Genomic DNA, 16,054 nt, shown 5'->3' with positions numbered 1-16,054 from the left:
ATGATTAGTTCAACCATACATTCCAAAGGACGGTTTAGGTTGTGGTACCAGTGTGTAAAATGTGATTATTTAGAAGGCCAAGTCGAAGATTACTGTAGTATTGCTACAATTGCCCTTAATACATTTTGATCATGGTTTTCTGCAGGTGGAATCTGGGTATGTGTGTGATGGAGATCACAAAACTATGGCTAAAGCAATTCGGGACAGGGTGTCTTTAATCAAACGCAAGCGAGAGCAGAGACAACTGGTGCGGGAAGAGCAAGAGAAGAGGAAACAAGAGGAAATCAATAAGCATCTGTTAGAGCAGCAGCCTTCTGGTCCTTCACAGTCTGTAACAAAACCAGCGCAACCAGTCCCATCCACCAGTACTGGCACTATACCGTCTACCTCTCCCGCAGTTTCATCCCAAGTAGAGCCTGAGGAGCCAGAAGCTGATCAACACCAACAGCTGCAATATCAGCAACCTAGCATATCTGTTACATGTGAGTACAGTGTGTATTATGCATGTTTGGTAGTGCTTAAATAAGAATCATGTTCATGGTTCATGCGATCCTTCTGTTATTGTCTCACTGCTCAAGGACTTTTTTTTAATCTCCAGCAGGGACCTTGGTTTTGGTTTGTGGGAGGGAAAACAAAAATGATGGACATACTTGACTGACCTACCTGCCAGGAGAAAGATGATCAACATCAATTATTTGATAGCAGTCATAAATGGGATGCCAAGTGAACTTGCGCTTTCTTTCTTGCATTGTCACAGTGCTCCTTTATTGTAGTTACTTTTCAGTTGCATATTTTTTCCATTTATGGCTGTAAGGTTTGAAGTCTAATGGTGTTTTCTCAAAGAACCCTTAGAATTCATCTGAAGTTCCTTAGCTTTAATCGTTCTACCCCTATAGAATGGTGCATCTTTCTAGGTATATGGGCAGTATTTTTATATGTCCCTTAGCAGGTTAAATTGGCCTATTTTCTGCTATTCTGCCAACCTCCTTTAAGAAGAAGGCTGTTAAATAGTTTATTATGAAAATGCATAAATTACAGGTAGTCCTGTTTCTCATCTAATGCTTCTGACTAACGTTGATTGCCTATCTTGCTTTTTTTTCAACTATGGTGGGCACTGGCAAGACAGCTATACTAATGACCTTATTGTCCACTTCCCATATTGATCTGCTAGGTAGGAATACCTTTCTCAATCCCAGGGCGTTGTTATGCGCCACCCACATTCTGCTCCTCCATTTTTGTGGTTGTGTGGACTGTTTTATTGACTTACTTATACACTGGGGATAATCGTTGTGTTGGCCTTCTATTTGTTTATTTTTATAGAGACAATTAATTTCTGTGCCGCCTGTAGTTAGAAATCTAGTGGAGTGATGTTGGCAGGTCATTTAGACATTTCAAACCGGACCAAGTGACTAAAGACACCAAATATGGAATGTATGTGATATTTACTGGCACATGGGACTGAAAAAAATGCTACATTGGTCCCCAACTTCCACCAAGAAAGCGTCTTGTTTTCCTTGATAGATTTAACCAAAGGAAAGATGAAAAGGTAACAATATCGATAGGTGATTTAAATTCCATCCTACGCGGCAGACGACGTGGTACGAATTGTCACAAGATGGCGGACCCAGGCAACGGCGGAACCACCCAGGTGTTACAGTTGTGATTTGTGTGGGCAGATGACCTGGCTGGAGGCATGATACGGCAGAGGATCAGGCAAGTGCTCAAAGTTCCCTGTAAAGCGCCCTGTGACGATCTATGCTGCTGCGGCACCTTTTCTCACCTGCGAACGTACAGTGGGGTGCACCTTAACGAAGGCTGACTCCAGGGTCACCTACGCCGTAGTTTTCCAGCAGCTGAGTGCGTCTCCTGAAGTCTACTAGTAATCTCGCCGCCTGAGGTTTCACCACGGCCTGATATACATGAGCTGTCAGTTGCTGGTGCGTGTCTGTTAAAAGTGCGCACAACTCAGAAAGTGAGTGCGGCTGGGAGTGTTGCGGTGTAAATCGGGTGCCCGTACCATCAAGCCTCCATGTCCATCTGGAGAGAGGCGGGCACCTAGTGCGGTCCGCTGACAATACGCTTGGACCCCGCGAGCTGCCGTGACCTTCTCCCTGTTTGTCCGGCTCTCTGCTCATGCGGGGCGCCAGGCGGGGGCCTGCGTGGCACGCTGCTTCCCCAGCCTAAAGTGCGGGTCACCGGTAATGTTATGGAGCGCATCCCACGCCCACAGCGCTAAACTCAGGCAGTCATACGGAGGACTTTAAAAGGCCAGGTATGGACACCAGACTACGAGTTTATATACCGCAAATGGCCACGTTTTGGCGCTTTAGCCCCGATGTTGATTACTACTCTTACGGGGAAGGTATCTGGATCTGTAACTGAGTCACTGTTGGGAGCCCACGATAGTTTCTGATGTGACAACGAGGTGAGCGCATTGCCGGGGGCGCCAGTGGTGAGGTGCTGGGGATTGCGGTGCGCCTGGAGGTACCTTAATACCGCAGCAGACATGCCGGCTAGTCTGCCCAGAGGCTCCTGTTGCCGAAGAGCGAGGTGAGCGGTCCCCTCTCCCCTCCATCCATGCGCGAGGCGAAATGGCAGCCCCCACTCTATAGGGAGATGTGTCCCGGCGCATTTACAGGGCGCCTAGGGACGCCGGGATTGATTGACTTTGTGGCCTGTTTAAACAACTAATGGGCAGCGGACTCTTCCATCCCTGCAAAGCTCCGCCGCACTCGACACACTCTCGGTATGGCACAGAGTCCAAGGATGTCTGACCGCAACATGGCTGACAATGATGACCCTCCCCTCCTGCTGATCTTTGACTTACTCTACCCATCCAGGACTGTGCCTGGCCTCATGAGGACGTCTGCAATTCTTTTGGAACATGGTTCCCACTCTTCCCCCCCCCCATCCCCCCCCACACACACTTTTCTGACTATCCCTGAGCTCACATGACCTTTATCCTGACAGCGGAGTCCGAGCATTATGTCCGACGCCCGGTGGAGCTGCTCTGTGCAGCTAATGAGGAGATCGACCTCGGCTCACCCCCTGACCGTCACCTGCCCAGCCGGACCTTGGGCACAGTTTCTCCCTTCTCCCTGTCTCGCTCTCTTCGTTTTTCCTACGCTCTGCCTTTGCCCTGTCTCCTTTCTATCCACCTTTCTGACCTATGCCCGTTGGAGATTCCTGTGAGAGCTATAGGGGAGACTGGCTCTGGACTACCTTTCGGACTGATGTCCGTTGGAGCTTCCTTGAGAGCTATAGAGGAGACTGGCCTTGGATTATCTCCCTGGCCGTCACCTACCCACTCGGTCTTTGGGCTGACTTTCCCTTTATCTTTTCCATTTTCCCCCTCATCCTCTCCCTTCTCACTCTACCTCTCCCCTTTCTCTCTCTATTTGTCTCTCCGGATATTGGACACAGTTCTTCCTCGTCTTTCTGCTATGGCTCCTTCCTCCCCTCCTTTCCTATAAATTCCCTCAACCTAGTTGCTTGTTTACTGTACCTCACTACACTTTTGTAACTGATGTAAATTGTAACGCAATGTTCCTCTGTTATAGCGCTCTGACACCTACGGGTCTTGCCAGCGCTTTATAATCCTTTTGATGTACCTTCTAATGCAACGTTCCCCAAGTTTTGGCTCTCATACCTCCGGGTCTAGATAGCACTATATAACCTTAGCAAACCAAATAAACTAAAAACTGTTTTTTCCTGAACGCTGAGACCTGAGCAACATGGCTGATGACCGGTGGAGCTGCTTGACAGCCAATGAGGAGATTGGCCCTGGTTTTCCCCCTTGACCGTCACCTACCCAACCGGACATTGGGCATTGTTCTTCCTTGTCTCCCAGCTATTACTCCTTCCTCCCGTCCATCCTACAAATTATTGAAACATTGTTTGTGTACTGTACCTTACTATGCTCTTGTATCTGATGTAACTTGTAACGCTACGATCCTAAATGTAAAGCGCTCTGATACCCTCTTGGGTCAGGTACGCGCTATATTTATCTTTATAAATATTGAATATATTAATGGATACACACCTACAAAATATATATGCCAAGGAGCTTGAGTCTAGGAGTGCTTTAATTGAATTGGGGATCATAGATGTATGAAGATCAACACATCCCAACGACGTCAAACGTTTCTTCCATAGTCATAGCACTTGTATTCAAGAATCAATTTCTACGGGGGCCCCAAGTTTTTTTTGAGGGGTTTGGCTCACAATTTACTATGTTAGTTGTGATTTCATATGCTGCATCCTCTACTTCGTACATGAAAGCAATCAGATGGTGCTCTCAGATCTGTGCCGACTACCCCATTTAGCACCTATTGACGGGTTACGTACGCCAGTTAGTCCTTAAAACTTATTTTCAATGTAGTAGCACCCAAAATTAAATAATTTGAGTAAAGTACTGAGTCTACATCCACAAGGCGCACCCTTTGCTCAAACGTTTCTTCCGCTCCCCATCACAGTTGTCATACAATTAGGTCCATTTTCCAGACGATATTCTTATTTTGTGATATCATTTTGTATTTATTTTGTATTTGTAACGTTGAAATTGATCAAGCCCAACCAATGCACTTTGTCCCCAATGGGACTTTTTTCAGGGCTGTATAATGCCAATAATAACAAACGCTTCTAAAATGTATTGTTCTATATAACCAGGCAAATAGCATTGTTTACAAGTGCAATTACACAACATTCAAATGAGTGCACCTCAAAACCCCTTAGTTTCAGATTGATAGTTATATTGAAAAATGAACATCTCTCATAATATATTAATGAGCATCAGTTACAAACAGTAGCTGCTTATAAATTTTGATCAGCCAGTAAATTATGCTTATTGTTCTTAGATGAAATATGGAATCTGATAATATCAATTGTTTTTTTTAGGAATTGGTAGAATATGCTTTCTTTATTCATAATCTTGTTAATGTAATGCTAAAATATGTTTTTTACACTACAATTACTAATCTTGGGTTCTGGAAGGAGCATGCAACTCGCTGCAAAAGAGTGCTTCAGTGCCTCGTCTGGGTCGTCTAGCCCGTGAGGTAGTTCCCGGTGAAGCTACCTCACGAGCTAAAGGGGAGATGGACTTTGGATTCCCTCCTTGACCATCACCTACCCAGCCGGACTTTGGGCAAACTCTCCCGCGTCTCTCCTGACCTTATCCCCCTCCTTCCCCTACCCCTCTCTGCTCTACTCTCTCCAGCTCACCTGTCCTTGCCCTAAGTCCCCACCCTGTTTTTCTGTGAACGTTTCCCCTCGTCACTTGAGACCTAGCTATTTTGTCTGATGCCCGATGGAGTTACCTGGTTTAGCTAAACGGGAGACCGGCTTGGACGTCACCTACCCCTTCGGTCTTTAGACAGACTTCCTTTCGGCTCTCCTGTCGTCTCTACCCTCATCCTCCCTCTTCTCACCTCCCCTTCCCCCCTCCACTATTTTTGTTCTTCTCCTTTCTCTCCTCTCTTAATGTATTGCTTATTTTTTGACGAATTGTGTGATTGTGATCATTTTCTGTTACATTGCGGAACCTAATGTAAAGCGCTCTGATACCTTCGGGTCTAGCCAGCGCTATATAAAACTCTTTAAATAAACTCTCGCAAATATTTTAGGGCCACTCCAATTTTGATTTTGAACATAGCGCACAGGGCTTTTAATTGACCCAGGTTAAGCATAAGAATGGTTCTGTTGGGTAAGACACATTACTTTGAAACTGCTTATTAATGCAATCAAGAATAAACGCTCTCTAATACACACATTAATTGAGAAATAAATGCTCAAATAAAAGGTCATGAGATAAAGAGATTATATTATGCAATTTATATCAGAATTACTTCATTCAATGATAACATACAGTGCATGATAAGACCGTCAGAATTCGTGTCAAGGTGCAATTATGTGACTTTAGTGAAAATTGGTGTGGGAGCACACTGCTTCACCTCCCAGCAGGGTCGCCCCTAAGCATCTTGGTAGATGCAGTCCGACAAGCGAGTACACTTGCAAAGTCTTTAGAGTGTTTCACCAGGTGGGTGCAGATTAGTGCTGGCCATCTCTGGACACGTGTTTCTAGATTATTATCTGTCATCAGCAGAGATTAGGCATTATTTGGGGTTGCTGAGCAGGCTGCCGTAGTAGTTTCAAAGTAATGTGTCTTACCCAACAGAACCATTCTTATGCTTAACCATTAATTACCCAGATTCTGAGGAACACCGGGTTACCCCTTTTCTTTAATTGTTATTTTTAATTGACCCAGCCTCTTAAAATTTCCATTAGTCACACCCCTAGGTAATCAAAGTTATCTACCCTTTCTAGTGCCTCATTACCAGAGACGCGTGGCTCAATGGTTAGAGCGGCAGACCCTGATGCAGAGGTCTGGCCCGGGACCAGGGTTCAATTCCTGCCTCGGCGGCTCTGGAACTCAATCTTCTCGGACCTGATAATTCTTGCCTCGGTGCCTAGTCTAATCATGGGTCCCACTCTGTGACTCTGGGCAATAGCTTGCTTAATCTCCACAACGGCCCCAGCAGCGCTTGGATGCCTGGCTTCACCTTGGGGGTGCCCAGGAGTGGACATTTCACATGGAAAAGCCAGGAAGGGTTCCAAAGCGGTTTGAGTGCAGCGCCGGGATGCCCGTCGCGTGGGCAGCCGTGCGCTTTACAAATACAACACATTTACATTACCAACATGAATGACCATTTCTTTACCCATACCCTTTCCCAACACCATAAATGTGGTCTTATATAATGTAGTTTAAGGTCCCTTGACTTGCACAAACATAAAAATCTATTGACTAAAACTTGCACACCCATAGGCGTCTTCGAGATGAGAAGAGGATCGACGAAAAGTAACATTAGAACCGTCCTGTTATTTAGAGTGGGGGGAAGCGGGAGGCGGGGGGGGATCCTTTCTGCAATTTTCCATAACTTCAGGAATATCATTCATATATAAGGAAAACAATTTAGGTGCGAGAACACATCCTTGGAGCACCCCCATTTAATCAGGATGCGTTTGGTCCGCTCTCCATTGGGGCCCCAGCGAACCTGTGCAAAGTTGTTCTCATACAGTTTGCTTAAAAGCTGAACAAGATTGCCTAGAACCCCTATATGTTTCATAAAACATGCCATACTTTTGGGCGTGAGGTAAGATCAAATGCAGCTCCAAAATCTATATATGCCACATAGAGCTTTTGTTGTTGTAATAAAACGCTTCTCCAATATAAAATCTCAAATCTAAAAATCTGGTTAATTGTGCTGACCTTTGGCTTAAAGCCAGTTTGAAGAGGTAACATTATTTTATTAACGTCCACTCTATCGATCAGTTTATTCAAAACTTGCCTTGAATTTTGTTTGGCACACTGTCAAACTTATTGGCCTGTAATTGGCAGGGTTACTTGCATCTCCCTTTTTAGGGCTCGGACTCCTCCCCCTGGGGGAGGAGTTTCGAGATCCTAATGTTATAAGAAAAAAAAGAAGAAGAAGAAGGGCCTTGGTGAGAGGAATTCCACACATTCCTTTGCGTTTTCTGGCATCTGGTCAGTGATTCGTCTTCCCTGTGCTGTGTATGTAGTAGCCTTGAAGTGATAGGCTGTAAGTAATGTACGCGTGCCCGATGTGGCATTTTGTGTGCGAGAACGAGCATGGCAGAGTGATTAATCTTAATTACGAGCTGTCAGAGTGCCCGTGTAATGCAAGCCAGATGATGCGAACGCGTTCACAGCGGTGAGCGCGTTCAATGTTAAATGACGAGAGGCAGCAGGCGAGGCTCACAGAAGATTACTCATACATGCTCGTCCACACTGTAGTTCTTGTTTTACAATACGATCGCTTTCGCGATCGGTTGAAGTGCCACTTGTTTTTTAATAGAACGAACCTTTCCGAAGAAGGGACAGACCGCAATAGTGCATTACGAGGGTGAGTGATGATTACGAAGAGAATTTGGATTTGTGGGAGTCACTTGGAATAATGCAACATCGTGTTTGTCACTAAAAAAAAACACTTGCACGTCTTAGCACTGCACTCTTAAGCATTCATTGGTACGTTTAGTATATCAAGTGACACCGGTTAAAATGTCCAGTGGAGGTACCCTTTGTAGACTCGCATCTGTTTGTCATAGCGCGATTATCCCAAGAATGGAGCGATGCGGGGAAGTTAGCGAGTGAAGGTGGTTACCTCCTTCTTACAGTGTAATTCATACTGCGCAGCACTTCGGATATAGCCTCAGCCAAGACCCAACAAATCAGGCATATAAATATTGATGGGTCCTCAGTGATCCGGGGGGTGGCTCAGGACCGATGTATGCCCCATATAGGTAGGAGGCTGGGCGCAGAGATAGGCAGTCAAACGTTTTCCTCTCCAGCTTGATCTAGCATCCGCAGCAATCTTACCCAGCTACAGATAGATGTCAGCGCGGCCGGTGGTGGCCTAACATCCAGACTCTCTCCCAACAGCGCCGCCGAGCCAGACGCTACATGCCCCTTGTGGTGTCAGTCGTGTGGAGAGGGCAATTATGTGTAGAGGGCTGTTATGTGCTGTGTGCTGTTGAGTGCTGTGTGCTGTTGAGTGCTGTGTGCTGTTGAGTGCAGAGTGCTGTGTGCTGTTGAGTGCAGAGTGCGGTTGAGTGCTGTTGAGTGCAGAGTGCTGTGTGCTGTTGAGTGCTGTGTGCTGTTGAGTGCTGTGTGCTGTTGAGTGCTGTGTGCTGTTGAGGGCAGAGTGCTGTTGAGGGCAGAGTGCTGTTGAGGGCAGAGTGCTGTTGAGGGCAGAGTGCTGTTGAGGGCAGAGTGCAGTTGAGTGCAGAGTGATGTGTGCTGTTGATAGTGTGTGCTGTGTGCTGGTGAGTGCTGTGTGATGTTGAGGGCAGACTGCTGTTGGGGGCAGAGTGCTGTTGGGGGCAGAGTGCTGTTGGGGGCAGAGTGCTGTTGGGGGCAGAGTGATGTTGGGGGCAGAGTGCTGTTGAGGCCAGAGTGCTGTTGAGTGCTGTGTGCTGTTGAGTGCTGTGTGCTGTTGAGTGCTGTGTGCTGTTGAGTGCTGTGTGCTGTTGAGTGCTGTGTGCTGTTGAGTGCTGTGTGCTGTTGAGTGCTGTGTGCTGTTGAGTGCTGTGTGCTGTTGAGTGCTGTTATGTGCTGGGTGCTGATGAGTGCTGTGTGCTGTTGAGGGCAGAGTGCTGTTGAGGGCAGACTGCTGTTGAGGGCAGACTGCTGTTGAGGGCAGACTGCTGTTGGGGGCAGACTGCTGTTGGGGGCAGAGTGCTGTTGGGGGCAGAGTGCTGTTGGGGGCAGAGTGCTGTTGGGGGCAGAGTGCTGTTGGGGGCAGAGTGCTGTTGGGGGCAGAGTGCTGTTGGGGGCAGAGTGCTGTTGGGGGCAGAGTGCTGTTGGGGGCAGAGTGCTGTTGGGGGCAGAGTGCTGTTGGGGGCAGAGTGCTGTTGGGGCAGAGTGTTGTTGGGGGCAGAGTGCAGTTGGGGGCAGAGTGCAGAGTGCTGTTGAATGCAGAGTGCTGTTGAGTGCAGTGTGCTGTTGAGTGCTGTTGAGTGCAGAGTGCTGTTGAGTGCTGTTGAGTGCAGAGTGCTGTTGAGTGCAGAGTGCTGTTGAGTGCAGAGTGCTGTTGAGTGCAGAGTGCTGTTGAGTGCAGAGTGCTGTTGAGTGCAGAGTGCTGTTGAGTGCAGAGTGCTGTTGAGTGCAGAGTGCTGTTGAGTGCAGAGTGCTGTTGAGTGCAGAGTGCTGTTGAGTGCAGAGTGTTGTTGAGTGCAGAGTGTTGTTGAGTGCAGAGTGTTGTTGAGTGCAGAGTGTTGTTGAGTGCAGAGTGTTGTTGAGTGCAGAGTGTTGTTGAGTGCAGAGTGTTGTTGAGTGCAGAGTGTTGTTGAGTGCAGAGTGTTGTTGAGTGCAGAGTGTTGTTGAGTGCAGAGTGTTGTTGAGTGCAGAGTGTTGTTGAGTGCAGAGTGTTGTTGAGTGCAGAGTGTTGTTGAGTGCAGAGTGCAGAATGCTGCTGAGTGCAGAGTGCAGAATCCTGTTGAGTGCAGAGTGCAGAGTGCTGTTGAGTGCAGAGTGCAGAGTGCTGTTAAGTGCTGTTGAGGGCAGAGTGCTGTTAAGTGCTGTTGAGGGCAGAGTGCTGTTGCGGACAGAGTGCTGTTGAGGGCAGAGTGCTGTTGCGGACAGAGTGCTGTTGAGGGCAGAGTGCTGTTAAGTGCAGAGTGCTGTTGAGTGCAGTGCTGTGTGTTGAGTGCTGTGTGCTGTTGAGGGCAGAGTGATGTGTGCTTTTGAGGGCAGAGTGATGTGTGCTTTTGAGGGCAGAGTGCTGTGTGCTTTTGAGGGCAGAGTGCTGTGTGCTGTTGAGGGCAGAGTGCTGTGTACTGTTGAGGGCAGAGTGCTGTTGAGGGCAGAGTGCTGTTGAGTGCTGTGTGCTGCTGAGTGTGTGACTATGTGACAGTGTGTGACTATGCAGGGTGACATTGGGAGTGTGCGGGTGAGCAGTGTGTGAATGTTACGGGGCAGTGTGTGAGTGTGCAGAAAACACCACACACACATACACCACACACACATAACGCACACACAAACCACACACCTCAGTCTCTCAACACCACACACTTGTCACCACTCAACACAACACACTCACCACCACACTCACTCCCCAGGCTCACCCCCACAGACTCACCAGCACACACTCACCAGCACACAGAAAACAACACACACAACAACACACCCCCAGCCGTCAATGAATGCTTTCACCATGCACAAACACCAACAGCCATCATCCATCTGTGCACGCTTTTACCAAGCACACACCCACCAGCCGTCAGTGCACCCTTCCACCAGGCACACACACCTCCAGCCGGCAGTGCACTTTTCCACCAAGCAATCGCAGTATGGTACACTTTACTTTTAAACATATTCATATAAAGCACAGCATGCCACCATTGGTAAAATTAAAATTCAACCAACATACTTCCACTACACACCACATGCACACACTCCATAACACATGGCAAAAAGACATTGGCATTTACAATGCCATTAGCTCAAACTCAAATAAATCCGAGCCCGATTGCATTTCTAATGCTTGTTAAATATGGTTATGATCTCAGCTCTCCTCCATGATTCAGATAATTGTCCCCCTGCAGAAATAGCGTTTGATTGCAAGTTCAAATAAATTGACCAGATTTGTGGCTTAGTTTTATAAAGGTCTCCTGGAATTTTATCAGGACCTGGTGCATTTGGAGTTTTTAGCGAGTTAATGGCACAAATTGTTTCATCTAGGCTAAAGGAAACTGGGGTAGCAGCTGCTTCCCAGTCTACAGTCGATATAGTTGAGGGAAAGACCTGACAGTTACTTAGCCCACAATCATTATAGTTGTTTGTAGTATAAAGAGCAGTAAAGTGCAACAGACATTTTTCAGGAGATATGTTATAGTGGGCGTTTTCACACTTCCTGGATTAGTTAGTGCAACTAGTCTCCAAAAGGTTCTGTTATCTTTAATTTTACTAGCAGCAAGCAGGTCTTGCCAAAGTTTTTCAACCAATCCCTATTTGCCTGCTTCAATCTAGCTTTATAGGTACGTCTAGATATACAAATGTTTGACCTATCCCCCATCTAAAATAGCCGACCATAGCAAACTCATGGCTACTTTGCATGTTGAGTCAAACCATTCTTTATCTTTGACCAAATTAGGTTTTGTAATGGTCACTCCTTTATAAAAAAACTTTAGCTCCCCAAACATCTAGTTATGCACAGTTAAAATGGAAATATTGGCTACTTTCCTCCCCTCGTATTGTTCCAAAAAACCAACCAACAACCTAGGCCACTTGACAGAGCGATGATTATTGGTTACAAAGGGAGCGGGGACATCTGTGTAAGTAAATTACACAGATGGTCGCGTTCGGATCGCTCAGTAACTTCCATATCAGCCAAAAGTGACCATAACCGTACATCAAGAAGGACATAATCCATGACGATAGTGCAAGTTCCTCTTTTAAAGGTAGGTGCTCTGTCTGGATCGAAAATGGTGCTTCCATTACAGGCTCTCAGTCCTCTATTGATTGCTAATGAAGCTACTTTAAATGTGCTTGAGGAGAGATTTTTTCTTAGTGGTCTTGACAATGATGGAATACCCAATATTCATCCTGTTCATCCGTAATCTCACTTATGAGCGAGGAAGGTTTGTAACCACCCGGCCACTATTCATCTTGTATACGAATGTACGGTTTCTAGTATAGCATCTAAAGGTTTATCAGTTGATGTTGTTTTAACATAAATGTTTATTAGGAAACATAAATGTTTATTAGGACCAGAGAAAGTCCTATAACCTAAGTTACTATAATACCCATTAAGTCAGATTATCTATTTTCAGGGTGGTTAATGAGCTAAAACGGCCATTTCTTACTAAGAATTAAAGCCCTCCAATTGTTCTTCCAAAATGCTCAGCTGGTTTTGCCTCTGCACTGAAGGAGGTTAAACAGTCTATACAGGCTTTCTCCGTAGCACATGTCTCTTGGACACACACATCATGTTTCCCGAAGTACAATAACCATTCAGGATCGCTCATCTTTTAGTTTAACCCAGCTATGTTCCAGGATAACAATTAAGATTAGTTGGCAAACAATTGTTGCTACTAGACTTGGGTCCTGGATGGTCGCAAGAGTGAGATGGCATGCCTGTAGGTATATCTGGATTTCAATCATCTATGTTGTACAAATTGGGCATCAAGTTCCATTACTTCAATAGTGAGACCTGTATCCTTCATTTAATTTAATGTGCATCTGCTTAATTACTACTATTAGTAGCACATAAACAGTAGAAGTGTAATGAATAGCCGTCATTTTGAGCAGCTCTATTGCTGACTACTCTAGCTGCCTCAGGTCAACAAGCTACACTTATTTATTTTCGGTATCCACAGTCGCCATGTCATTGTATGTTGTTGAACATGATAATGTGAACTTTTTTAAAATTAAATTGAATGATTTTGTACGTTACTACTTTAACATGGGTCTAAATTATGGACCTCAAATTATATATACTTTGTATCGCATACAGTCTAAAATGGCTAATGCATCTCAATATTGTATGACAACTGCTGTGGGGAGCTGAAGATACTTTCAAGCATTGGATCCCACTTGTTTGTGTAGAGTCAGTACTTTCTTGTAATGATCTCTTTTAGAGGTCACTCTAGAAATAGGGCTGATTGAATTCCGACCATGCCTAGATTACATTGGCCTTTCATATTGGAGGTGTCCCTGGAAATGAGAGGTCATGTAGATTTGATGTTGTCTTGGTGAAGACTAAGATATTCAGACCGGAACTACACAATCATATTCTCAGTTACTTTGACCTTAACAAGAATAGGGTAAGTGTCCGCACTGACCATCTGGGATTCCGTCAATCACAGTTGCGAGGCAAATACATCACCATTAAGGCTAATCAGTTTAAAAACTGGAACCTTGTCAAGGAAAGGCTGGAACAGGCTATTAGGAAGGGTAACCACATTATAGGGAAAAGGCCAACTATATTTGGGAAACTAAAAGGCAACTGCTCAATCATCCTCTTTCAGAAAGACTAGATAGGGCCAAGCTTTGACTTAAAGTAAGATTTTATGAAAAAGCTAACCAAGCTAATAAACTCAGAGCTGCTAGAACATGCATGGCCAAAGCAAGCCTAGAATACCCAGTGTATCTCGACCACTGAAACGCAAAACCCCTGGCCTTCTCCTCCTCCTTTAGCCTTCAGAAAAAAACAACTGAATATCTGGCTATTCTAACTATTTCCTCTTCTCTTCTCTTCTTAATTCTGGGGTCTGTTTACTAGCATTGGTATTCCCTGTGTGTGCCATCCATGCACTTAAAAAATGTGAAACTTAAACATAGAAATGCATACTGTTGAGCTGGACTCATTCAAGAATATACATTTACTCCAGTATTGGAACTTTCATAGATTCATATGCTTGCATCATTCCCTGTCGAGTTGGGAGTCCCCTGTATATAAAAATAGGAATGCAAAGCTATTACACAAAAACTAGGCCTAGGCCCATTCCAGTTTTGTAACATATCGACCTCTTTTTGTAAAAGAGACCAAATAAAATCAACAACCAATCAGATCAGCCTCACCCTCTAGAACCCTCGTGAGAGCACCTCAGACCTTCAGATTTTCTACCGCACATTGTGCTAGGGAGTCTCCACTGAGCTCTGCTCAGTTATTCCTAATTCTACTACTTTTGATAGAATTCTTCAGCTATATATATATTTCCAGATTACTCTACAATCTTGGTCTGTTCTATAGTTATCGTGGCAGACAACAAGATAAAATGCCTTTTTAGAGCTTGTGCCACCTGCTCTAAAAATAGGCTATATTTGGATGACCCTAATAAAGATTGCATATACTGCTTGTATCCGAACCACAAGGCCAAGGACTGCAAGGTATGTCGTACCTTATCTACTAAAACTTTTAGGGATCGTGAGGGACGTCTTTTAACCTGGCTCCAGAATAGATCCAGTCTTTAGTGACAACAGTGATGAGGCGTCATCTGCTTAGTCTTCTAGAAGATCTGAAAAAAGAAGGTCTGACCTAATTCTTCTGAGGAGTGCCCTCAAAAACCTCTAAAAAAGACCTCCCATGGGTCTCACAGGCTCAGTCCAACTAAATCTCCTCACTGAGGTGAAAAGGAGAGGAAAGGACTTAAAACAGGAGAAAGTAGAGTGAGGAAGTCGAGCTCTGTTCCTCCACCTTCCCCTCCTGAGGGAAGAAAAGTGTTCAAGAAACCCTCCTCTGTTCCTCTTGAGGAGCGACAGGGAAAAAAGTTACCACCCTCAATGACACAGCTGACGAAGAAAGTCGTCGACGAGGAGTGACAAGGGACAATCTCTTAACCTTTCATCAGTTCCAACAACTGGATCGTCGCCGAGAGCTTTGACGGTGTCGACGAAGGCAGTTCCAACTCCATCCATGACGGAGGAGACGACGACGGTGACGACTAAGCTGTTGACGTCGACCGCAATGACGACGAAGGTGACAAGAATGACGACGACCGCATCAACGACAGTGCTGTCGATAGCAATCTTCATCGGCGACGACATAGTAGACGGGAGCAAAAAGTTCTGCAGAGAAAGACAAAGCACCATGTGACTCCTGAAGTCATTTCACCTAACAAGGTGACCCATCTATTACCCTCTCACCTCCTGGAAGAGGAGGACTCTGATGAAGATGGTCCTTTCGGATATGCCCACAGCCATTCGGAACTGTACGTTAAGTGCCAGGAGAAGGATTTTGAAGAGGGATATGAAGGGGAACAGAACTATGATCCTCCCTAGGACTACCATAGAGGATATCAAGAGGAGATGGTCCGTATACCGACATTGTCGATTTCGGACTTTGAATTTATGCTGTCAGACTACAAACTGAGATTTCCAACACCAACTTCCGCTCCGGAACAGGGCTCAGTTCCCACTGGACCAACCTCGGTGCCTTCCCCAACCCCTTCACCCCTCCTCCCCCCTTCCCCGGGGCCGCCACCACGGCTGCAATTAATAGAGGATACTCCACCAACTACTCCTTTTATCCAACAAGATACCTCAGATGATGACCAAGGGGACACAGATCTCACAGACCCGCATGGAGAGTGGGATGATTATATTATACCTAAGACTCCTTCCCCTTCCCCGGTTCCTGTGGATTATCCACCGGGGGACATAGGTGGTTTCCACAATCTGCTGGAAAGGGCGACCAAGAGGTTTGATCTGCCAATGCCTTTGGCGCAGACAGACTGTTTCTTATATGACATTATGGAACCCTATAAAAAAACAGTAAGAACCATTCTCATTGTAAATCATGTGTGGGAAGAGGGTCTTAAAGTCATGAAAACACCAGCCCGGTGTTTCCTCAGTTGGAAAAGAAATATAAAGCTCCAGAGGATAGCCCGGCCTGCATAGTGAGTCAGCCAAAACCGGACTCAGTCATATCACAGGCAGCCCAGCAAAAGTTGAAAAATCCGGCAGCTCCTCTAACTACTCCTCCGGAAAAAGAAGGCAGATGTCTGGACAATGCGAGCAAGAGATACTCCTCTGTCAGGC

At 45.8% G+C, this 16,054-nt stretch overlaps 1 protein-coding gene across 6 annotated transcripts in view; it reads left to right on the top strand.

Moving 5' to 3' along the window:
- Positions 1–16,054, top strand: part of WNK1 (WNK lysine deficient protein kinase 1) — a 1,347,111-nt gene that overhangs the window by 553,961 nt on the left and 777,096 nt on the right. For all 6 annotated transcript variants that reach the window (XM_078673696.1, XM_078673699.1, XM_078673700.1 and 3 more), the window contains one exon: positions 146–482. In XM_078673696.1, coding sequence (XP_078529822.1) covers positions 146–482 — 337 coding nt within the window. The remainder of the gene's footprint in view (positions 1–145; positions 483–16,054) is intronic.

Source organism: Lissotriton helveticus, chromosome 1_1, assembly GCF_964261635.1.
Source record: "Lissotriton helveticus chromosome 1_1, aLisHel1.1, whole genome shotgun sequence".
In the NCBI taxonomy this organism is placed as follows: Eukaryota; Metazoa; Chordata; class Amphibia; order Caudata; family Salamandridae; genus Lissotriton; species Lissotriton helveticus.
The sequence above is the reverse complement of the archived record's forward strand: the minus strand, read 5'-3'. Positions and strand labels throughout refer to the sequence as shown.